The 25,266-nt window shown below is 36.5% G+C and overlaps 1 protein-coding gene across 12 annotated transcripts in view; it reads right to left on the bottom strand.

Moving 5' to 3' along the window:
• The window catches only part of EVI5 (ecotropic viral integration site 5), a 78,627-nt gene that overhangs the window by 19,347 nt on the left and 34,014 nt on the right, over window positions 1-25,266 (bottom strand). For 8 of the 12 annotated variants that reach the window (XM_061465478.1, XM_061465486.1, XM_061465484.1 and 5 more), the window contains 6 exons: window positions 22,405-22,539; window positions 20,120-20,260; window positions 19,444-19,602; window positions 17,639-17,785; window positions 12,462-12,557; window positions 2,927-3,022 (listed from right to left, as the gene is read on the bottom strand). In XM_061465478.1, coding sequence (XP_061321462.1) covers window positions 2,927-3,022; window positions 12,462-12,557; window positions 17,639-17,785; window positions 19,444-19,602; window positions 20,120-20,260; window positions 22,405-22,539 — 774 coding nt within the window. The remainder of the gene's footprint in view (window positions 1-2,926; window positions 3,023-12,461; window positions 12,558-17,638; window positions 17,786-19,443; window positions 19,603-20,119; window positions 20,261-22,404; window positions 22,540-25,266) is intronic. The other 4 variants (XM_061465480.1, XM_061465485.1, XM_061465479.1 and 1 more) reach the window with 3 other exon arrangements.

Genomic DNA, 25,266 nt, shown 5'->3' with positions numbered 1-25,266 from the left:
GCCGTTCTCTGGTGTTCTTTACTGGTGTCCTAGGTTTGCCCCGTCCCTGGCTACTAACCCGGCTTGCAAAAACTGATGGAACAGCAGACCTTTCACTGGAACTCTGCGATTAGGATGGATTATGCTGTTGCCAATTCTTGGTACCATCACAATCTGATAGATCTTATCACAGGATAGAATTCAAGTACCTAGCACATCCTGCATGTTATACAGGAACACATGTATTCAGATTGCTGGCCAAAGACATGAAATAGCATGTATCAGAAGGCCAGAATATGGATTTATCTGCAGTTGCTTATATTAAGTATAGGATTTGCTCATTATTTTGTTCCATCCGTTGGATGGAGAACAACAATGATGTAAAGTTCTGTGAAAACATACTACTGGAGAAAAAAAAAAGTTCAATATGCAGAATTAATATTGATGGCCATGCCAAGACGTTTAATCTTGTTTCACACACAGCCATCCCACTCCTACATTAAACTATAACCCTTGCATCAATTTATGTCCAAAGTTCCACAATAGCAATATTTTACATGGTTATCATGCAGACATCAAGAAGTCTGTTGCTTTACCAGTGCCTTCTACATGTTAACCAGTTGAGAGGTTGTGGTCACCATGTCACATATACCATCACCCTATCTTCAGGAAGATGGAATTGCAAACTTGTAACGTTTCTTTTAGCTTTTGCAGAAGTAGAATCAAAAAGCAGCTAGTCCAAAACCAAAGAACATGGTCCTTAATGGATCTACACATGAAGACAGTTCAGTGCATATCTAAAAAAGTTGATAATATAAATTGATATTTAACTATTTATACTAATCCTGACATTTAGCAATTGAGAGAAAACATTTTGACTCTTCCTATTGCAATTTTATTCAGATTTTGCTGTTTCAGGAAACAGTGCAAAGTTCTTTACTTAGCAGCTATGTTAATCCAAGACTTCACTATTATTTATTAGCATCAACTTACTTGTAAATACTACATACATTTCAGACTTACCCCCATTATCTCAAAATCAGGCCCCCCCCCCCGGTTATGCTCAAAATAAAGGACTGTGCATGAAGTATTAATTTCCCTCCCAAGTTTACCAACTAGACAAATAGAAACATAACTGTAGGGAAAGATAAACAAATGTTATTAGTAAACAAGGACTTTCAGGCTCTAGGAAACTCCATGTAAAGAAGCGTTCAGAAATGCTGCTAAGGTAGAACGTGCCTACTACATACAGTTTCTTCCTACCGTTTTTATCTATCCTAGAATGAGATGCTTTATTCCTATAGTGTTTACCTAGTTTGGAAATTAAAAGTTGAGCCACAACAAAGCACACATCAGGAAGAGGAGCGCTCATCTTCATGGAATTGCTCCAACTCTGCTACTGTCGAAATTCATATTCTCTCTAGCTGATATTTGCTTTCAATCAACTTGAAATGCTAATAAGGATTTGTCTAGACTTCACTGGTTAGGAATCCCTGATATTAATCAGATTTACCATTGTTCTGTGACCTAAGGTACCTCACCTTCGTTCCAACCTGTCCACATTAACTCACACACAATAAAAACAGACACAATCATATGCCTTCATGACAACTGAGTTGCTCAGCCAGACATACGACAAATGCTTGTTAAGAGAAAATTATGCAACACCTTTCTAACAGTAATACTTTTTCTCGAAACCAGTGGTTTTTTACCTTTTAAGCGTACTCTGAGCAGAGAAAAAAAGTCAGTACAGTGCCTTATCTATTCATAATACAAAATACCTGGCTTTCTGGGAATTCTACAAGCAATTTACTTTCTTACAAAGAACAAAGCAAGCTAGTTATAGTCCTTTAACAGAAAAGCTAGGTTATTGAGCTTTTAAATCTGTTTTTAAGTGAGCTTAATGATTGGTAAAGGTGCTGGACTGACAGCTCTAGAGACCATCCTCAATCTATAGCACAAACAACATTCCAAGATCCTCCATGATGTTATAACTCCCAAGGGATTGATACTAAAAGGTTGAATCCACCAAAACTGTTATGAAAACACTACTTAAGCTTAAATAATGAAAGGATACATTTAATAAAAGTAAAAAGGCAACAACAAATAACTAGGTTGTATTGCTCTAGTTTACTATGGTTTTAAGCAACACTATCAGAGCTGTGCATTAAAAGGCATATGGAAACAGAAGCAGACTACAATGCAAAGATGACTGGGCATTTTGCACACAGTGTAGTGTTAGGTAAAGACATTTCATCACAATGCAGGATGAACTGAAATGAGCACAGCAGTTACATAAGCTATTTTGGTTTCAGGACCACCTGATCTTTTTAACTAACAAAGTTATTACAACTATCAGAGCAAGGAAGTTTGAAGACAGAAATTTCATAGGTTGAAGGTTTTGGCAGTTTAAAGCTTCAAAATCTGTTAACTGATATTAGGCAAGCATCCTTTTTCTTTTTAAGCAATCTCAGTATAATGCCAACGTAAAGTTCATCCTCGCAACAGCAAGAACTGAAAAAAAAAATCTACACATGGACTCTTCTGCTTGCACAAATGCAGTTTAGTTTCTAAGTAAATTAGCCTTAAAAGTTGTACCAAAAGACACAAAGGGACTTATTTCCATGCACACAGCCCCAAATGCAGCAAATGCTATACAGTGAAATTCAATCAACTCATGAAATTAAGGAAACCCCAAGACGGAACATAAATGCTGGTTTTGTTTCATGTCAAATCACGTAATTAAGCAATTTTTTGCTCTCTTACATCCCAGAATCAGGGCAAGATTCATGAATGAGTTAGTTTTACTGTATTCATTTAACATAATGTACATTGGCAAAATCAGATAAGGAAGCTGTAATAACTATTAGATAAGCAAAACCGGCTACAAACGAAAGATAGGACAAAAGTTGCAAGTGATCAGAGACAGTAGTATTTTATCACTTACCTCATGGTGCAGCTCAGCTATCTGATCTTTCAGCTCTCTGATGTACTGGTTAGAATCAGATTTATTAAGCTGCCCTTGAATTTTTCCTTCTTCTTTCTGTTTTGGTTAAAAAAAACACAACAAAAAACAAAAAACCAACAACAATAGTATATCAAAAATATTATTTTAACGTCTACATATTTTGTCATGAGCAGAAGCTATTCCCAAACACTGTCTAGTACTTTTCATCTGGCTGAAGTTACAGCAGGTTCTAGGGGTGTCAGTAGCTTAGACCAAGCTGACCTTCTCAATAGTAACCTTAGTACAGGTAGGATTTCATGGAAGAGCATGAAGAATAATGAAGCTTCACAAGTGGAATTCAGATCCGATGTACATGAGGTTGCATAAGCAATTTAGTAAAGCATTCCTACAGAATGCTATCAATATATGGAATGTATCTTAGTGTGCATTATTTTCACTACCATAGTTTTCTTTTAATAACAAGGAATTTCCTTTGTCTCCAAGTGACAAGTAAACGTGTTCTTTCATTGCACAGTAGGACATGCACTGGGAAACACTACATAGGACAAGCTTTCTTCTCCCCTAAAAGATGTTGTAACATATAAAACACTGAGGTATTTATCCTAAAAGAGTTCCAGGGAGCATAAGTGAAGACAGGTATGTCCCCCAGCACCAATGCTGCAAGAGTTCTAGAGAAAAACTGGCAAGTAAAAAAAGCCAGAGATGAAAAGGAATGCAAGATTTCCCTCACTTGTCAACTAGATGCAGCTCCTAAGTTTCAAGATGTCTAAGTAGGTGTCATCTGCGCTTGAATGCCTGCAACACTAGCTTTCAGCTTGTCTTTAAAGGAAATCCTAATTTGACTGACTCAAACCAACAGATCTGAGATAAATAACTCCCCTTGACAGAAGAGACAGGCAGCTTGCTACTAAGAGCAGCGTTGCTGTTTTTTTTTCCAGTTGATGACAGAAAACACTTTGATTTTGTGTAAATCATATACAACCAATATATTACAGAAATACAAATACAGTGGGAATATCTGATTTTTCTACCTGTAGCTCATTTTGCTGAAGTTCTACTTAAAGAAGCAAACAGGCAACCTCAAAGTCATTTGCAAACAAATTTAAATTCCTTTTAGAATGAAAGGTGTCGATTTTTTCTCAAAATACAAGACAAAAAGCTTTAATGGAGAGGTTCTTTTCAAACATCCGGAACAGAATGTGTACCAGGACATTAAGGAGGATGGACAACAGACCACCTTCCAAACCCTTTGCTGCATGAAGGGATAAACCTTGAGCACTGTCAGTGTTGGCAATCTCAAAGCAATTTGTCTAATTTCAAGCTATTTTTTTCTTGCAGCAAGGTATGCATTACAATATTACTTGAAAGCTTTGTCATATTCATACTAATTCATAGAACCTGCAACACAGAGGCACAAGATCCTTTAATGCATAATTCCATACTGAGCCTAGTTTCCAAGGCTCAAATTCACACCCACACAAATTAACACTACTAACTGGAGTGAGCAGGTGGCTATGTGGTTCTGGGCTGCTGGCTGGACTTAAAACATGACATTGTTCCTGTCCTAAATAGGTAAAACACACACAACGCCCCCCTCTGTCATCTCTCTTTACAACGATGACTACTGGCATTGGAGAAACCAAAACAGAAGCAACACAACCTGGAGACTAAAAATCATGCTGTTTACATCTGTAGATAGAAGAAGTTTCATTGTTGTCAGAAATTAAGATTCCAGACAATGAGAACAACCTCATCTCTTGTGATAGCAAGAACGTATAGGAGAAATGCATGTCTAAGTCCTTGTTTGAAACCCTGACTTTCAATTTAAGCCTCTTGTTCTATGACTCCAGATTACTATGTAAACATACATTATAGTATCAAAGAATAAAGCAAGGATTTACCATAAATAGAAGATAGGCTTCACAGCCCTTTTAAAATGAGAGTGTAATAAATAGCTGAGCTTACATTCAAACTGAGGACAAGAGGACATCAAACAGGCATTCCCATGTTAAGTCAGAGTAAGCTAACAGCAGAAGCAACATAATTTACTAGCTTAAGTTTGGCACTGCACAAATAGATGGAAGCTGCTACTGTAAACTATACAGAGTATACCATATTGGGAGTTATACTCTTTCATTATATTTAAGTGGGTTTATTGTTACTTTTTATTCCCTAAATAACACTGTAAAGTTAATGCAGGCATCGCAGAGTAATTTGACACGCATATTTGCTCCTAGAAGAATTGACTATAGCTCCAGTCAGTTGGAGCTGAATGAAAGGCATAAGCCTGGCTTGCAAGATCCTTATTATTAGTGAAGAACAAGTAAGTTTCAGTTTTCCTTTCAGAACTATAGATTTTGCAGAGCTCAGAAATCCCCAAAAACATGTTTAGCACAAAAAAGGAACCCTGCAATGGCATTCTATGCAAGCATACGTAAAAAGTCATGCTGTAACTTCCTCTAGAACACTAGAGGTCAGAAGCTGATCCTTCTAACTGGCGGCAACAGGAATCAGGCATTTCTAGCTAAATAAATGAGCTATTTAAGTTCTATAAGCTACAAAGTCTGTCTACAGTAGGTAAATTCAAAAGATGACATAAGCAATTTTAGGATGAGGTATCAGAGTTGTCTTCACAGCTGCTGGTCAACTCTGAGCAAATATGACCTTGGCTTTTAAATAAGCCAAATTGATCACATCATTAATGTAGTTATTTAAAGACACTCATACAGGCACAGCAGCAAACCCTCAAACATGCAGGGGTCAGACACTACAGCATTTATATATTTTTTAATCCTTACCAAAATAATCTAATTTAGCGAATAAATAAGTAGACAGCTGAAAGCTTACATGTTTCAAATGAACCAAAGCATTTATTTTATAAAAAAGTAGTTTTACCTGTCAGGTTACCATCTTTAAGTCACCCAACATTCTTTGAAACTAAGAAGCTGTCTCATCAATACATATATTTATTTTCATACAAGTACAAAATAGTCCTATGATCAGCAAAATTGTTTCACTTTCCAGTCACATTTTGTATTTTTACTAAATTCAGGTTAGTTTCTAGCTCCTTTTATCTTCTGTTAATCAAAGGTAAATTTTAATGTGAGTAACTTAGTTGTGCTAGCAACACTAGTTTTTCATGAGGGCAGCTTGACAGAAGTCAAATAGAAAAATTGTCAGCAGGAAAAACTTGAACATGGCATTTCCTTCTAACATGACAAGCAATATGAAACAGCATTCCCAAAAATTCTGTAATTCTAGATTTGCTTCTCAATCTACCCTAGATTATACGGCACACTACCTATCACTGATTATCATTTCCTAGCGTTTTTAATCATAAAACTGTATTACATAGATACAATTTCTAAATCTTGAGACTGATCTAGTCATGAAGCAACTGACATTAATATCAGTGTTACTATTTGTTTGGTAATGTCAATTAAACTTCACCAAGAAATAGAGGGACAGGGAACTAGCTAGGCAGTGAGTGACATCAAAGTGGGACAGAAGCTGGGAAGTAAATATACAACAGGTACTGAATAGAAGCGAAACAAAAAAAAGGACCTTAGACAATAGCACTCATGGATTCTTGCAGATTGCATCTTCAGCCTGCTATCTGCAGGATATGGCTGTTCCATTTATTTAGTTAGTTGACGTACTGCAGAACAACTTAAGATAATAATCTTCCAGGAATAACTACTAGCTCTTTATCATTCATTTGCTTCTCTGGAGACGAGTGTTTTCCATTCTTCCTTACCATATCTTCCATACTGTAATGCACCAGACAGCCCCACTAACATAAGATAAATAAAATTGCTTTCATGTAGCTTGAATTTAACTGAATGCTTCCTATTGTAGCATTCACTTTAGTAGGAACCGGGCATTTCACTCTGCATTGGTTTTATACCATGCTTGAGAAGTTTTGTACTTCTGGTTTGTACCCAGGTCAACTGTAATAGGTCAGAAGTGAATGTTAAGACTCCACTTACAATTACAAGTCTTTAAGGAATAAACATCACACCTTTTAAAAGGAAACAGCATAAACAGTTGGTGCTCTCTCTCCATGTTTGGTTTGTTGATTACTTATTTACTTTTAACCTAATTTTATACACATAGAATGTGGGTTGTTTTTTGTTGTTGGTTTTTTTTTTTTGATGGGGAGCACTATTATAGAAAATCTGTGGTATTTGGAGAGGTCACAACAACACAAAATAGCTGATCTCTAGGCAAATAATAGTCATTTTGAGTTTAAAGTTAACATGCAGTGAAAAAGACAGACAACATATCAATAAGCAAAGTGCATTTTCAGAATAGTAAAACAATGAAAGCTAGACAATTCTGTGATCTAGACATTTTGTTTAAAAACCCCTGCAGTCATATGTGGATTAACCCCTACATCCATTTCCCTGCTTCTGCATCCTGGCCCCACTGCAGTGCCTGCCTCCTCTTCCCGGAAGGGTTTTTAGAAAAATGATGCCAGTTGGTGTTACACTGTAATTAAAGATCCACCACCTTGATGTTGCTGCTTTTGAAGATTAATAGCTCTCTCCAGTCTTAGGGTCTCTTCCAACAGACCAACTCTACCAGCACTAACAGGGTTAGAAAACTTTCTATCAGGCAAGCAAACACCCTAGTGGTCAGGTTATCACCTTCGCTCAAAGGAAAAGTACTTGTGAACAGTGTAGAAAGCCAGTACACAACCCAACCTCCTGCCTCAGAGGCTGTGTATAGCGAGGGAGCAGCATGGGCAGCGAAGCAGGAAGTGAGCCCTACAGATCAAAAAACAGGCACTAAACCAGAACTCTCTTAGGCCCCTTCAGTTTCGGAAGCTCTCACCTCTCTCATCCTGCTCTGAACTACGAAGTGACTGTACTTGCATGCATACCAAAAGTTACAAGAGCTCCTGAGAAGAAAATCTGTTCCCCCCAAATCTGCTTCTTAGCATGAGGAAAAATCGGTTGAGATTCATGATTGTCATCATGCTTAAATCTTTCTTTGACTGGCTTTCAAAGAGAAAAACAATTTCTCTGTACCTTCAAAAAGCAACAGCAGCTACTTTCAAGAAACACACCTAATGCCTACTGAGAACTACTGAGCATACGGAGCTCAACCAGCATAGGAGCAGGATACACACCTGGCAACACAAGAATACAGGGACAGACTGCTTCAAAGAATGATGATCTTAAACACCTGAACCATTACTGTACAGTATCCCCTAAAAATCAAGTATAGTAGTCATGAAGCTTAAATAACATAAATAACCATGTCACTGGAAACCTCTTGGAACATGCTGGAGGCACTAAGCTCAACTGACATTTAAATGTAAGATAGAGAAGATCAGTGTAATCAAACTTCAGCTGCAGGTGTTTCATTCCAAGAGGAACACAAGCACAAAGTTTTCTGTAACACTCTTGATGATCAGATCAGAGTAGGAAAAGAGACATCAACAAGAAAATCAGCTATTTTAAATTATAAGAAAAAAAGCTAGGATTATTTTCACTTTAAGAACTGTGAACACAGAGAAGAAAACCCAATGCTTTAGGCAGCCAGAATCCAGGCATACCAGTCACTTGCTGTTCCTCAGGTAACTGTGTATCATCTTTATTAAAAATGTCTAGAGGGTTGGACATTTCCTTAACACCCTTGCTTGATCTTTTCTGACTTCAAAATATTTACTTGGTAACAATCTGCCTCAGCCTCTTTTCAGGGGACTCTTTTACTCTGTGGCAAAAGACACTGTATTAAAAATGTAAATGAGGTTTATTCAAAAGGGTAAATGTGGTAACTAGTGTCCTTTCAGTGACTTTACAGTGACTCATTCTAGACTTTCAAAAAACATCATTAACATCACACACCACTATTGATAAGAGTAAAAAAAAAGTTTCCTGTAATTTGAAAAGATGGAAACAATTTCTTTACTCAACAGTCAGTACTTGGAAAAGTTATTAAACAGAGGTCATAGAAAGGCTTCATTCTAACGAAACAGTGCTAAAAGTTTAAAGTGTGGGAGAGACAACTAGCACAATCATGGATTTCCTTTACAGTTATTCTCAAAGCAGCTTTGACATGGTTAGAGATAGGGTAAATGTGACAAAGTTCTCTGAATCTGCCAGGAAACACATCAGGAGGAAGTGATGTTACCCCCTGTATAGATCCACCTAACCAAGAGAAGAATGAATTCTTACAGCTAGTTTTTGCTTTAAGATTACTCAGACCTGAGCCAGGTTTCCTATATCGCAAGTGTGCTCTGTACTTCTCCAACCCAAACCAGCCATGGATAATTTTAAGCTATGGATAACTAATAATTTGCTGAAATGTCTTGCTTTCATCCTGCTAATACTTCCAAGTCACATTTGCTTCCCAAGGGTTTTATAAGCTGAACTGGCAAGTAAGAGAAAAAAAAGGAGAGAATAGAGAAGGAAAAGTAAACTTCGTTTATATGTAACTTTAGGGTTTTTCTTTATCACTTCTGGGGCTTAGTTATATGCAAGCCAAGTTAAACTCAGTTTATTTTTTTTTGTTATTTTTGCTAAGGAATGTCTTATACAATATCCATCAGGTATTGGACTATTCCCTTGCACTTCAATGTGCTTACACAGAAGTTTAAAAGCATAGGATCAGGAAATGAATGCCTGACCAAGATGACATTCAGAATACATAAAAAATAACTTCTTAACATCACAACAAACTGACAGCTTGCTGCATAGTTACATCTGCTTTTAAACGATAAGAGTTCCACCTCCTTCTCCCTCTTTGTCATTATTACTAACCAACCCTACGAGTGGCCCAGAAACTGTGATTTAAATCTAGCATTTGTGCATGTAATGTCAGATCAGTTCTTATGTGGGAGTAGTGATACTCTGCATTACAAATTTAACACCAGTGTCTTGCACCTACATGAACAGTTAAAAGAAAACAACACAGTTTAGGTTAAGCATTGCTATGGACCATGTGGACTGGCACTAAATCCCTAGAGCTTCTTAGAAAAGCACCATCCCCCTCAAAAAAAAAGGAAGGTTATGTGGTGAGTTAACTTCCTCCATCTTTATCAACTTTGAAACAATATGACCAGCAGACTTGTTTGTGATTCTCTGTGTTAAAAGCACTATTACTTTGAGACTGACACCTACTCTCCAAGGCTAGCTAAATGTATTTATGGTATTAAATATTGCATTTGAAGTCATTAAGGCGAGTCAAGATTAGAAGGCCCTCTTCTTCCCACATCAGGTCACAGCAATTCCAGTGACAAGCTGAATGGAAGAGAATGCTCTTTCTCCAATGAGGAAGAAGCTATTTAGATTTTCAACTTCCTTAAAAAGCAGCTTTTGGTTTATATTTTACAAGCTTTGGGAGTTAACAGCTTTCCAACTGCATGATTACCTTTTCTGGTGCAGGTGTTTCAGAGGCCTTTGAGCAAGACTATCGGAAAAGGAATTTCTAGTTGTAAATTTTACATTTGCTGACAGAACACACTGGTCAAAATCATGTTTGCTTACAGAATCTTAAAAGAAACAAAAAAACCCAACAAACAAACAAAAATAAAAGAAAACCCCAACTAACTGTCACAGCCAAATAAAAGCATTTCAACTCACGTCTAGAATGGCAAAAATAAGTAAATTGATGTTAGAGGAACTTATTTCTACCAAATCACTTTTGTTTTAAATGTCTTTATGTGGTTAACAACCAAACAAGAGAAAAACAACAAAAAACCTAAGGCCACCTGGAATATGTGAAAAATGGAAAAAACATAACTAAAGATTGCATCATGAAAGCAGTAATTGTGAAAACAAAGGAGGAATGATGCAGAACAACCAAACATGAGACAATGCAGTATCATGACAAAAGAGGGGCAGCATAATCTTTGGATGTATTAGCCCGAGTAATGAAATAGATTACATTCCCACACTTCTTTACCTGCCTTATGACAAGGTATTACAAAAACTTGCATGAAATTCTGGCACCCATAGCTTAACCAGATATATGGTAAAGGAACAGGAGAGAGCTGTGAAATGACTGAGCACTGATGATTTGATCAGTCAAACAGAAAACCCAGTCAGACGTATTTACATTAACAAATGAACACAATTCTAACTGGGCAACAGCAATCAGAAAAAACCTTATGCTCATTATGGGATTCACCATTTCTCAATTTCATGAAATCAAGACTAGAGTACTTTTGGGGAGACCCATATCAGTCAAACAGTGGATGCAGGATGGCATCTAAGTCATTGCTAAAGTAAAATAATGCAAAATGGACACTGGCTCCTTGCCTACAAAATCACAATGTTCTAAGTAACCTTTAAACTTTTTTCTTTGTTGTGTTTTTTGTTTGTTTGGTTTTTTTTTTGTTTGAGGTTTTTCTGGTTGTTTTTGGTTTTCAGTAAAATGCTAACACAAGTAGAAGATTGACCTAAACTCAGCTACTCTCTTATCTTACTAGATGATAAATGATTCATATGTAATACTTACTATACTTAGATAAGTATTTCTAATGTACTGATCACAGCATTATATGATTAAAAGACATGATTCCTTTATCTTTAGTGCCTGCTGCACTAGAAGAAAAATATTCAAAGTGAAAATTCTTTTTTCAAGCTCTATTATATTTACTTGTACATTCCATATATGAAGAGATGCCAAAGATGCAAGTCATTGAGAAATCATAGGAAAAGAAGGCTTTGACACAACACAGTAAAATCATCACCTTGAAGGGAAGATTTGAAAGGGAAGAAAGACACCAGCAACACCAGTTAAAAATAAAAGTAAACTAGAGTAATAACTTCTAGCTTGGGAATAATAACCAAGAAAACCTTTGAAGATAGGCACAGCAGAATTCAGACAGGACAACAGTATATGAGTATAGGAAGGACAGACTTAGTAAGGCATCATGATTTCTCAAAGCCAAGAAAATATAAACAGTCATGTCTGGTTCTCATCAAGGGACAGTGAAAGCTCCAAAAGGAACTGAAAGCACAAGGAACAGCACGGAGGCCAAAGGATGCATCTTTAGATCCTACAGTGATATGACAGCAGTAAATCACATATGTAGTTTCAAGATTTACATAAAGGGAGTAAGAGTTTTACAACAAATCTTCCAATACTGGTCATAGCAGAAGAGGAGTAAGCACAGAAAAGAACTGCTGCTGGAATCAAGATGTGTGCATTCTTTATTTCTGAGGCAGACAGAGAATGTTTTTAATCTCATCTATTTATCAGTAAAAATTACCAATCATGGGACAAACACAAATACACAAGTCAGTTTCACAGTGCATTGCCTGTAGCACAGCACTTGCACAGAAGAAATTATTAAAGCTCATAAGTCTGCCCCTAAGACAGATTTCAGGCCTTTGATTATAAAAGATGCCCACTCAGGAAGATAGCATTATCCCAGCCGGCAAAGCAGAGCATTGCATTCAGAATAGGTTAATAAGGAAATAAAGTGGAAGCAAAGAAACCCAATAAGTACAAAAAGTAATCAGCATCAGGTTTCACATTTAAGGCCATCAGCTGTTACCTGGATTTCTAGTTCAGCAATATGCTGTTGGAGCTCAGCCACAGCTGCAATGCGGTCTGCCTCACGGAGCCGAACTGCCATCACTTCTTCTTTACTCTGAAAGAAGTAACAGATTGAAGCTAACAAATAATATCAGTTTCAATTAATTAAAGACCATGCAGTGCTTTTACCCAAACTCATGTCAGTAAACTGAATATAATACTGCATGAACTATCATGCTAATCAACAAGGCATACTCTAGAGAACCCAAATTTCATTTTTACCCAAAGAATTGTGTGATCATCTAATATAAATTCCAAATTATAATAATACATACAAAAAAGCCCTGTGTAGTTTTGAAAACATGCTATTATAAATTTCCAGGACTATAAAACAGCTTTCTTGTGCTCCACAAATGTTGATTGTAAATTAACAAAAAGTACCAACATATAAAAACCCAGTTCATGCTTCAACTTTTGACTTTATACATAAGAAAAACTACACTACTTAATTCATCACTCTCTGTATAAAAAAAACAACCCCAAAACCAAACACAGGAGCACGCACATTCTCAATCTTGTCTAAGTCTAGGTATCTTAGTCACACTACACAATAAAGATTTGCAAGACAGTTTAGAATAAAATTCTAATGCCTGTAACCTACAATCAGACTCTTGATACAAGTTTCACCTGTCAGTTATAATGAGAGACAAGTTGTGTTTTGACCACAGAGAAGAAAATTTCCTTATTTGTGTTTTACGAGGCAAGTCCCCAAGACTTCAGAGCGCAAAACAAGCACAGAGAGAAAACAGTGACAGATGGTGACTGAGGAATACTTTCAGCTGGAATACATGTAACTCTGGGGAAGAGACAGACTAGGCCTAGGTGCACACATTTTTCTGTCAGACTGGTGTAACTGTGCAAACTCTAGTTACTGTACAGTTTTCAGTTATTTTAATATGTATTTCAGTTATTTTAATATGTGCTTCAAATTAATGGTACTTAGCCACCCTTCATTAGACAATTTGGTTGAGACTAAATTGAACATGCCAAAGCTTATTTATAGTAGCTACTTGAAAACATGCTGTTCATTTAAAACCAAAGATTCCTTCAGTGAAAGCACATAGAATCATAGAATAGTTAGGGTTGGAAAGGACCTTAAGATCATCTAGTTCCAACCCCCCTGCCGTGGGCAAGGACACCTTACGCTAAATCATCTACATAATCCAATCAACAGCATTTGTAATCAGCGGAGTCCATTTCAGAGGAACCCATCATGTGCTAACCCATTATTGCTAAATTCTGCTGCACAATTGCTTGAATGAAGCCAAAACCACGAGTCCACAGGATTGCATGTATCTAACTGAAAGCTGAAGGACAGACTGGCTTGGTTTGACTTTGATATCTGAAGTCAGTCAATAGTGTTGCTCTAGATGACAGTGATGCTTTATCTCTGAAACAGAGCATGTTCTCAATAATTACCACAAAAGTTGATATGGTAGGAAAGACAAGACTGGGGTGGGGGCACAAGTCTTATGTTGGAAATTCTTTAGCAAAACTGATTAGAAAACTCAGTGCTGTGTTTCAAGAAACAATGTGAAATTAAGTCCTTGCTGTAGAACCAGTCATCAGGTAAAAGGGGAAAACCATAAGAGTACACACCAGTGACAGAGCTGCCATACAGGTAGCATGAGATGCAACTGCTTCAAATATATTAATTTCTACATATGGTATTTTAAGCTATCCTTTAAAGAAAAACACAAGCTGTGGAATTAATGTACCAATTCTGCATAGAAAAAACAACTGGGGATTTGAAAAATCCTAATAGATCCTTTTATGATACACCTCTTCAAGTCAAAAATACTGCTATCTAGCAAAGATGTAGTGACAGAAAACTAGACCATGATTTCAGATTCTTTGAAACAATAGGAAGAAAAATCAAACACCAGTTTCTAATGGAGTCAGGAATACCAACCTTGCTAGATTTAACATGCAAGGTGGAAGTTGTAAAATATTTAGTGCTATAAAAACTTCACATTTGTCTGTATTGCTCCAAGACATTACCTGAAAGACTACTGAAACTTTCATCATCAGTTTTGAATACAAAGTTGTTGTATAAGTAACACGAAATAGCTTTATTTCAGTTGTTTACTCAGCAGTACTGCCTTTTAAATTCAGCCTACCTGCTATTATCTGTATTGCAAGCCAAATCTAAGTTGGCAGCAACACTATTTAGCAAAGTTACAGACACTGAATCTACTTCTGGAAGGACTGTAGGAATGACGAGTCTGCTGTTACCGCTGGAGGCTAGCCCTTCACATTTTTACCATATGCCTTACACAGCAGCAATAAGACACTGGCTCCTCATACACCAAATTAGTACACCCCCCCCCCCCCCCCACCAAACCAGTAATGGTTTGGCCTGATAAGAATGTTCCTCCATATTAAACATCAGCTTTAATTTCATTTCACTTCAACATTAAAATCTCATTTTCCTGACACCGTGAAACAACCTTAAACAATCCCAAGCAAGAATTTCCTTCATTTATTGTGGTACAGAGGTAAGAGACAGGAACCTAAAATAGTCTCTTCAGAAACAAGAATAAGTGAAAGCATTTAGCATGAATGTTACATTAAGCTAAAAGTCATGATTCCAGTAGCTTGAATGTGGAATGACAGAATGACAATTCTTACGAATCAACTGTCAAAGGGCAATGGCTTTTTATTTCCTTTCATTTTTCACTTAACTGTATATCATAGAGTTTGAAATTGAAAAGTTTTTCGTAAGTTTGAAACCGCAAGAGGAAACTCAATACAAAGTTATGTCCTATTTAAGGAGCAAGAGAACATGTAAACTCGTAAACGTGGCTTAATTTTTTTGATGACAGCATTCTTATTAAATCTGTGCATTACTGAATTGGCTGTATAAAAGAGAGTCAAATCACAATGACAGTTCACAACAAATGTCAGGGATAGAGGGAAACTGGAACATGAAAGGAAACTACATTGAAGAAAGGTAGCTTCCATCAAGTTAAATTTGAGCATTTTTCAATGCAGTTGGCAGAAAATCCTTGGGCATTTATACAGTACAAGAGTCTATATGGTCTTACACTAAGCCTCATCCCAAGAAGTAACAGTCTAGCTCACAGTTAAACATTAGAGCTCTAGGTAATCTATATGCAAATTGGTAATATGTCTTTTTATATCATAAACATCCACTTGGAAAACAATTTCAACTGTATTCTTTTTCCTGTTGGTGACTGCAAAACAAGTTCCAGGATCTAATGTTAGTGTAAGTCAGTATCACTACTTCACTAGCTATTGACCACCACTACTTTAGGAAAATATCTAAAAAATATGGCTGGTGCTCTGTCTACTACTATCACACTTTTCTCTAAGCCATGGTAGAACATAACTTTCCAAGCAAATTATCCCAGTGAGAATAGTCATTAGTCAGCTTAAAGACATACTACTCTTTTTAAGCGACATTAAAGCTTCTGAATATCGACTACGTCCTCTTCATCTTTTAAGGATTACTGAGTGCCTTCAATATCAAAAAGCAATCAAAGTTATGTGTTATACGAAAAAACATGTCAGCAAGGCAGTGAAATAATGGAGAAAAAATCAAAAGGAATAATCTCAGATTTTTTTTTAAATAAAGCACTTAGGAAACCAGTGTTTATTGTAAACATAAACCAGCCAACAGAAACGATTTCTTCTAATTAAGATGCAGTTTCTTGCTTCCTAAACAAGATGTGGTGGAGTTTGAAGACTCAGAAGTTAAATGCTTTAGATTCGGGTTCCACTGGAAACAAATGGATCTGGCAAGACAGCAAGGAAAATGAAAACCTAACGGAACCTGAAATAATGAGTATATCCCAGTTATTTAATGTTCTCAAATTTCTTAAAAATGGAACTGAACAACAAAAAATCAGGAGTGTGATGCTATAGGAAATCTATGGACATTAATAAGGCTGTCATTTCATCTCCATGCTAGATGACAGTGATAAATCACTCAAGCTATGGTCTTGATTTATACTGCCTACAGAAGCCTTTGATGGAACAGCAGCTAACGCAGTCTTTGGGGTATGTATGTGTGTTACAAGCAGAATGTATATTGGATAGAACTGAGAAACAAACATTCAACCAATAACAATGTTCTGCATGGATAAGAGTAGGAACAAGTAGTGCACATACAGAAGTTTTGTTAACTTGAAAGACAAAACTAAGATGTGATCATGAACAGCAAATTATATAACATCTGCTCTCAAGTTGCCAACTGACAACCAGTTTAATAAATAGTATTCTAATTGTTCATTTCATATTACAGTACTATGTTTAACATACAAGTTTCTTCTTTAGAAATTACTGATTGTTCAGCACTAGCTAATTTCATAAAAGACTAATCATACAACTTTTCAATTAAGTATAGAGTTGTTTTAATGTCTTTAGCAAATATTTTAACTATAGTGATTTATTAACTAATACTTGCCATTTTTTAAAATAAATTCAGTAGCAATTTCAGGAACATTTTCAACCAAGAGAAAAAAAGCTTAAGACTTATCTTTTATTTCCTGTCTACATTATGTGTGCACAAGTTAAACACATAAGTTATTAGTAAATGGTTATGGATTTAGTTACAAAAAATAATTAAATCTGAGATTCAAACACCAGACTGGGCTCTTTTGTGCACTGGCAGTAGTAAAACCAGCTTTTGCTCTGTTCCCTTAAAGTCTAGTTACTAATAGGCAATGAGTAGTATAACACTCCCTCCTATAGACTTCTCTGTTCAAATACTACTCGTACTCCCTTTCTCTGAAGCTAAACTAATTCTGCAGTAACAGTCAGTGTTGAAGTAATGAACCTCTTCTGTCAGTAAAGACAATCAGAGTCCACAGCTACCAGAATCTGCTGGGGAAGAGTGCCTTTTTATAAGTTATACACAGACACTCTTCTGAGTAGAACCCCACTTTAAAGTCTATCTTTCTGGGATCACAAAGAAGTAGCTCTGTCAAAACCTCAAGTGATTTTTGTGAGACAGTAAATTCAATACGATATTGTCGAATGAGTTAAGAGAAGTTTTGGGTTTGTGATCTCTACTCAATGAAGACAATTCTATGCAACAACAGCAGACAAGACTAAAAAAGTACATATACATTAGCACACAAATAGTCAACATTGTGAATAAATATTATTTACCTTGCATTCAATCTCTGCTTGTCTACGTTTTGCTTCATTCAACTGAGCAAGAAGTCCTTTGTTCTGTGCAGAAAGATACTGTACCTTCCCTTGTAGGCTGGTAACCTCTTGCTCTGCCCTTCTTAAGTGGTTACTATTAATCTGATTCTGAAATTTATGACGAGAAAGAAAATGCATGTTAAGGAAAGATCTCTGACATTAATTTAACTCCTTAAAGTCTGACAAGAATGACTTGTAGATCATTGACTATAAGAAACTTTTGATGAAAAGGCATTCAGAATTTTCTAAATGTAATCAGAAAACTTTGCATGACATTTGGTTTATGACCACGACATTCAAAGTGTTCTTAAACAACAGATGACTCATTGTAAGAACATTACTGCAAAGTTCCTGTAATTGTTTTTCCCCAATCTCTTACTTAGATAAGGCAAAGATTTTGTGAGCTTTTCTCCCAACTACAGTAAGAAGCTGACACATCCAAGAAGCATCAGGTATGTTAGAAATACAATGCGCACATTTCTTTCCAGTGAATTCCTGAAAGTAATGTGGCACCTTAATTGAGATCACTGCATTAGTACAAGTCACACCATTTTTACGTGAAACTGTACACAGACCAATAAATTAAAATGAAAACCAATTCATTTCTGTAGGATGACAGCTGAATAGCATAAGTATGTACAAAGACTTGATACATAAGTACTGAAGTGAGAAGTACCTAAAGGCGTTGTGATATATAATCCAGACAGCAGGATACATATGCCCCCTACTGACTAAAAGAAACACTCAGATGGGGAAAGGGTAACAAAAGCCCACATTTACCCTAGTGAAATAGTATTAACACTGCAAGTAAAATTTTAAAAGGTCAGAGAAAACATTTATCCAGTTGCTATAGAAAAAGTGTGCCACTGTCAGAAATGAGCCACCATATTCCCTGCAGTTCGCTCATCTCTCTAGCACACCCTTACATGCTTTCCTAATTTCTGGGATTGCTGAAGCTTGCCAAGTACAGCTTTTGCTTGTTTAGCCTTTTCAATGCACAGACTCCTTCAAGTAAAAGTTACATTGAGCAGCTATTTCAGGGGAAGGTTTCTCAAAAGCCTGTTACAAAACCCTTCTCAATCAACTGCACATTATGCTTATTGATTCAGTTGACAGTTCACTAATATAATATGAAGTCACCAACTTTAAAACACTTTCATTGCTTAACAACCTATTCCCTAGTTACCTTTTTGGCAGACAAGTTATTTTTGTCTGATCTGTACAAATCTCAGCAATAATGAATCATACTTTCCTGGCATATGAAAGGTAAAGCTTCTGCTAAAAACCCCTTGGCAACGTACAGCTATTTTGCTGTGAGTCCACAGTTTAGTAGCCAGACTCATCACCTCAGCAGATAACCTGGTATAGGCAATTTCATCAGAAAAAAGAAAATACTGCCATTTGAAGAATTAGAATTACTGTTATCAGCATAATCAGAATTAGGGTTGTGAAATTTAAGACACCTTAGATGCACTTTTGTTGGTACAACTGTTACAATTTAATGAATTGCAATTCACACACATTTACAGATTCTACCAACTAATCCAAATGAGAAACTCAGAAAATCCTGGAAAAGACTATATAAAAGATGTTAAAGTAAGGTAGATTGTATGTACTAGTCTCCTTCCTAGTCTAAAGGCATTAAAAAGCACATTTTGGAATTAAAGTTACACCTGTAGATGATAAAGATTATTGGATCTCTACCATTTGACACCAATTTGCCAGCATTCAGCTCCATTCATACATGCTAGCGTTCAGTAACATACCTGCGTTTCCATCTCCATCATTCTTTGTTTGGTCTCTTTCAGTTCAGCCTGAGTTTCTGCTTCTCTCAATCGGACTGTCATCAGCTCATCCTGTAGCTCATTCACTGTGTTTTTTCTGGGAGGATCTTTCCATCTTCCAGTGGTACGAGCCAGATGACTCTGAAAAAAACCAGCATGCCACTGCTGACAACGCCTGATCATTCCTGGAGTCCCCTTATTTCATTTAAGATCTCAGAGTTTCATAGGACAAGTTACCATTGCGCTTTTGTTTGTCTTAAAATCTAGAAACCCATGGAAACTTACTAGCTTTAAGAACAGACAATTAAAAAACTGAAGGCAGTCATTCACAACTACAATAAGACAGTAAACTGCAGGAATATCCTGAGACTTTTGCCTCTTTCTAGCCCTTAATATTTAGTGAAATGGTATTGTTCAGGTACTGCCTTTCTACCAGAACAATTAAACAGCAGCACAGGCTCTCTGACATCTAGAACAAGGAATCAATTCCTAACATAGTTTTGAAGTAAAGTTTCTTGCGGCAGCTGCATGTAAAGGTTTTCTCACCTCAGCAGCTTGATCTGCAATCACTAGTTTCTACTTGATCTCTACATCTCAAAGTTGTGCTTTATTATCATTCACTGAAAATAAACTGTTCAAAGCGTATTGCTACACATACCTGCCAGTGTTCCTCCAAATCTTTGACTTGCTGCCTTAGTTCTTTGAGACCCATCAGAGCTTCTGCTTCTCTTAATTTTACTGCAATCAGTTCTTCTTGTAGTCTAGCAATGTTTTCCTCATCAGGGAGAGAGCTGTTCCTCTGCAACAAGGACCATCCTCTTAAATATGTATTTGAATAGATTTGTGCTTAGCGAGACCCACACCAAAGATATAGGCATGGAATAATAACTCTTCTTACTAGCCAAACTTGCTTAGTTACACATCCTCTGCAAAACAAAAACCTTCAAAAATCTAAGTTCCTGGATATAGCAAGGGTATACAAGTATCATCCACCAACCAACTACAGAAAAAAAGTTGGCAAGTTAGTTTTAGGTATTCTGACTTACAGATTTCCTAGAATGGTATCCCTAACAGAGCAGTACTGACACTATTTTGCATATGGCATCTTAAAACATGGAGAAAAATCTGAAAGATTTTGAGCTACAATAAAATTAAAGAAAATTCAGAACTGAAATTACACCTTTAGAGTTATAACTTTCATTTAGACTTACAGGAAATCTATTTTTCTGGGAAGCCATCTGCCTTTGTAAAGGAGAAAAGATATATCGACAAAGGAACCATCCATTAATATTGATAAACAACAATCAGTCAAGAAAAGGTCTTACAGATGGAAGTGCATGGATATTTACAAAAACACACAAGGAAAAAGTAGAAAGACTAAAGAAAGCTAAACAGAAAACAGGAAAACACAAGGCAGGAGTGACCTGGGTAAAGTAAAACAGCAACGAAAGCGCAATAATGAAAGCGCAAATAACGAAAAACCAGGGGGAAGAAAAGGGACACCGTTTGCCTAACTACCATAGCCCTACATCAAATCATTGGTGACCAAATACTTGAACTGTGCTTCATCCCGTTCTACTGTGTTTCTCAGTAGTAATTTTCAGCAAAATGAAGTATGTATGTATATATGTAATACTGTGACAGTTGCCAGGTCTTCTTGAGGGTCAAGAGCAAAGTGCATTATTAACATTAATGGAACACAGCAAAAGAGCCATTTATGAGCATCTCCACGTTTCAAAATCACAGGATCCAAGTACTGGCAAATATAGGAAATGATAGGCTGAGCCTCTGAATGCTTACATCACTGATAGTATAGCCATGCAGGTCTTGGGTAACAGAACAGAATCTTCCAAGGTTATGTGACACATCACTAAATGAGTGGTAAACAGCTCTATATGTAGGAATTTCAGGGAGTTATCTTAGGTCACTTTCTCATGTGCCCAAGTTAATTATGACAAACTGTTATTACTGTGCATCTGTGTTTATCTGCTACACTGGAATTTCACTCACTGCTCCAGTTTCTCCTTCACATTAAATTTCTTGATGTATGCCATCTTCATGCTGATAAAGGTTAAGTGAAGAAGCAGTCTCTTTCTGAACTTAGAAAAGTAAGTTATATACCCAGTTCTTATCAATGTTTAGTACAGTAAAAACTACCAGACTGTTAGCCTGCCAGACTCTTAATCAAGCACCTCAGATATAAACAGAAAAATCTTTATTCCAGTGGGTTAATCTAATTACCTAGTAAGTTTTGGCCACACTGCTGAGTATACAGCTCTAAAATTTCCACGAGGAAACAACTTCCAAAGCCAATACAACAGGATTTGAAAACCATGCTTTATGTTGGGTCAGTGTTCTGGGGTTTTTATTTCCACTTCTTCTATTTTATTTTGCATGTAAGTTTTTCTTCAAAGACATGTAAACATTTGACAGTTGGTTTGAGTACAGCTTGAACTCTGGCATCAGTAAGTCACAAGCTGGGATGGCACCCAAAAAGGAGTAGAGATTTTGATATTAAACAGTGGAGGTGTTCTTTCCTGTCCATAATGGAACAAAGTGGGAGATACTCAAGAACTGGGAATGCTGAACTCTTTCCTCCTCCCCTCCCAAACTATTTATTTTCACATCACCTCAATGCTCATTCTGAGCCTACTGCTCTTGTTGCAAGATAAAATTGAGGCAATTGATGTTTTCTGCAAAGACTCCAGCAGAAGCCAAGTTTTGCACTGCAGTGAAGTTCAGAAACAGAAGAAAAGTGATCTGTTCTTCACAAACCTTTCCAAGTGCAGACAGATCTTAGGTTTTTTGCTCAATTAACTTCAGGTTTGAAAAGCCATGAAAACATAGAAGAGAAGATTTAAGAGCACAGTAATGCAAAGAATTACAAGGACCTGTATTCTCTTTCTAGTGTTATTTTATATAGAGGGTCCTGGTTTGATTTACCTTTTCCATCTCTAGAACTTTATCTTGCATCTCCTTCAGGGCACAATGGGATTCTGCTTCACTCAGCCTGGCTTGGACCAACTCTTTTTCCAGCTGTAGCACAAAGTCTTCACTGTATTGTGAACTGCATTTATGCTACAAAGTTTGCAGAAATATGTTTAGTATGAAGCACAGATGGTTTGAAAGGGATTTTATTTGCCAGATTCAAATGCTTAACATTAGGAATACTAGCTTAAGATCAACAGAAGTGCTTACCTTACGCAAGCCTATTAACATGTCCTTCCAGACTGCTAACTAAGAAACGTACTGCTGTGCCTCTCCAGCAACTGCACCTCCACACAGCCAAATGTGTAAAACCAAATTAAGACTCTAATTAGCACTGATGAGCAACAATTGACTCTTTGTTACCCAAACTGAAGAATTCTCAAAAGTTCTGTGATTATTTTGTTATATGCAAAAAAAGATGCTTAGGAAAGACTGGCTAATTGCAAGATTAATACAAGTATCTCTCTTAATCTCTATTCACTTAAGCTCTGATTTAACAGAAACTTCTAATAACTTGGATTTGAAATAAAGTCATGTATGCTTTAACACACAGCCACTTTAGTTTGCCCCTTTCTTCCAATTCCAACCCTTAGCTCTCGTTTCTCACACTATACATATTTCTTCAGAGATTCTCTTTTAAAGCAAGTCTTGTAGATTTATGAGAAAAACCCAGGCACAAATAGCAGTATAACTCCTTCTAGACAGACAGCACAGGCCAAAGCTACAACGAAATTTGGTTCTTTCCATATAGGACTTACTCCAAAACTATCCCTGACCAGCTTTGCACACCCAAACACACACCCTCAGTAATAAAACACCCTTTCCAAACCTCATGGGGGAGGAGGATAAAAAACCAAAACCAAAAAAATCACATTTCTGCATAAGTTAATTCACCATTAACTTATTTCTTGCCTGTTGATTAGCTGGAATTCAAGGTGAGATCTATCCTTTCACTTGCTAAAGCAAAATTTCATGAAATTGCATCTTTCGATAGATGGATCCAACTGAAGTTGTATTAAGCATTTACATTCAAAAGCCCCACGTGCTCTTTTTAACTACTGACTGAAGAAACAAATTGTTTTCTTTCTTCCCTGTGTCACTTTAAAATGACTTGAGATTCACCACAGATTGTCAGACCATGCCATCCTACAGCAGCATTTACATTGAAATCCCCAAAGCACAGATGCCTAGGTAGTGTATGCATAGGTACTCTGAAAATTAAAGGGAAATTTTTAGTACATCTTTGGTGCCATTAAATACACTGTGAAGAATATATACTAGGGTTCACAGATGTAAGTTTTATTCAATTAACAATGCAACTTTAAAATCCATAGAGCAGCTGTTATACTGAAGATACAACTATTTATTTTGTTTGCATCAAACAATTTAGTTTTCTGCATCTAGAAACAGTTGACAAGATTAACAGAAGAGTCTTCAATCCTGTATGCTTCTGTTAGGGTATGACATTCCTTGACCTTTAATGCACAAGCCAAAGGCAAACAGGACAAAACAAGGATTTACAGCATGTAACTACATGGTCAAGGAACTGGGTTTTGTTTTTGTACTTCTGCACACCACCTAACCCTTTCATCATGACTCAGTAGAACCAAAATCCAAAACCTACACTAATGTTAGTGTTACAATTTGTTGTATTGTTATGTATATATATGCCTACAGGGAACTATAACAGAGGGGATTTATACAAAGCATTAAAAGGCAGAAATAGCTCACAGAGGTAGTCTTTAGTGTCATTAAGACTATCCATTTAACTGCTCATTCTACTTAACTGTGCAGTTGAACAGAATAAAAAGATCAGTGTATTTAATATTAGTTTTTCCTTATGCAAGACTAATTTAATCCCGCTTCTTTTTAATTCACATATTCTCTTTGCCTCGGCAAGCAGTGGAGGTAGGCCTGATTTGAGTGTAAGAGAGGATGGGTGGACAATGCTGATGCATTTCCACAATTGCTTCACATAATCTTTCTTATTCCCTGGCTGTTGGTAGAGCTTCATCAGATGATAGACACAGCAACCTAAATGTACCCTATCTTTCTTGTTCCAGATTCTGCTTATGGAACAAGAATGCATGCAGTGTTCTTCCCTCAGGTAAGAAGTCCTCTTGTACTTCCCAGGAAACAGAGAGAAAACAGGAGATTTGAAGAGCTGAATAAATATTGTTGCAAAACCGGGATGCAAGTTTATTCCAAATAATTTTGGACTAAAAAAAATTAACTGATATTTGTCAAATCGTAAGTAATGAAAAGTATAAGAAAAGTTACTCGTCCAGTTTTAGGCACAAGTCATTACTTCTTTAAATTGGTCTTTAGATTTCACCTGCCTAAGGAATACACTAGGAGTACTTATCTAGCCACAACAAACTTTAAATCAAGTCTTGATAGACTGGTACCCTCCCCCCCCCCCCCCAAGAAAAAAAATATATCCACGATCAAAACAGATTTAAAAAAAAAATTCAAAATACTCAAAGTTATAAGTTGTGATGTTTTACTACTTCCAAACACAAAATTTTAGCAATTTAGTATATATAAAGGTAACAAGTTCTTAGTCAAAAGACTGTTTGATAACTAAAGACCAACTTCCTTAGCAAAAGAACTGCTTTTAGATATTTTCCTTAAGCCGTAAAATGTTTGACAAAATCCACAATGTCAATCCAGATTTCCAGGCAGAAGCCAAATATTTTAACCAGAGCAACGCTGTTTGCCTTGGCTGTGTTGAAAAGATGTCTGTTACATAAAGCACTCCAATATAGTTCTACAGCTATCTACTTCTGAAAGAAACAAGCCCTTGCTTGGCTTCAC

This window comes from Pezoporus flaviventris, unplaced genomic scaffold (assembly GCF_033815535.1).
Source record: "Pezoporus flaviventris isolate CSIRO_AGI_PZ_B2104156 unplaced genomic scaffold, CSIRO_AGI_Pfla_v1 ptg000040l, whole genome shotgun sequence".
NCBI lineage: Eukaryota > Metazoa > Chordata > Aves > Psittaciformes > Psittacidae > Pezoporus > Pezoporus flaviventris.
The sequence above is the reverse complement of the archived record's forward strand: the minus strand, read 5'-3'. Positions and strand labels throughout refer to the sequence as shown.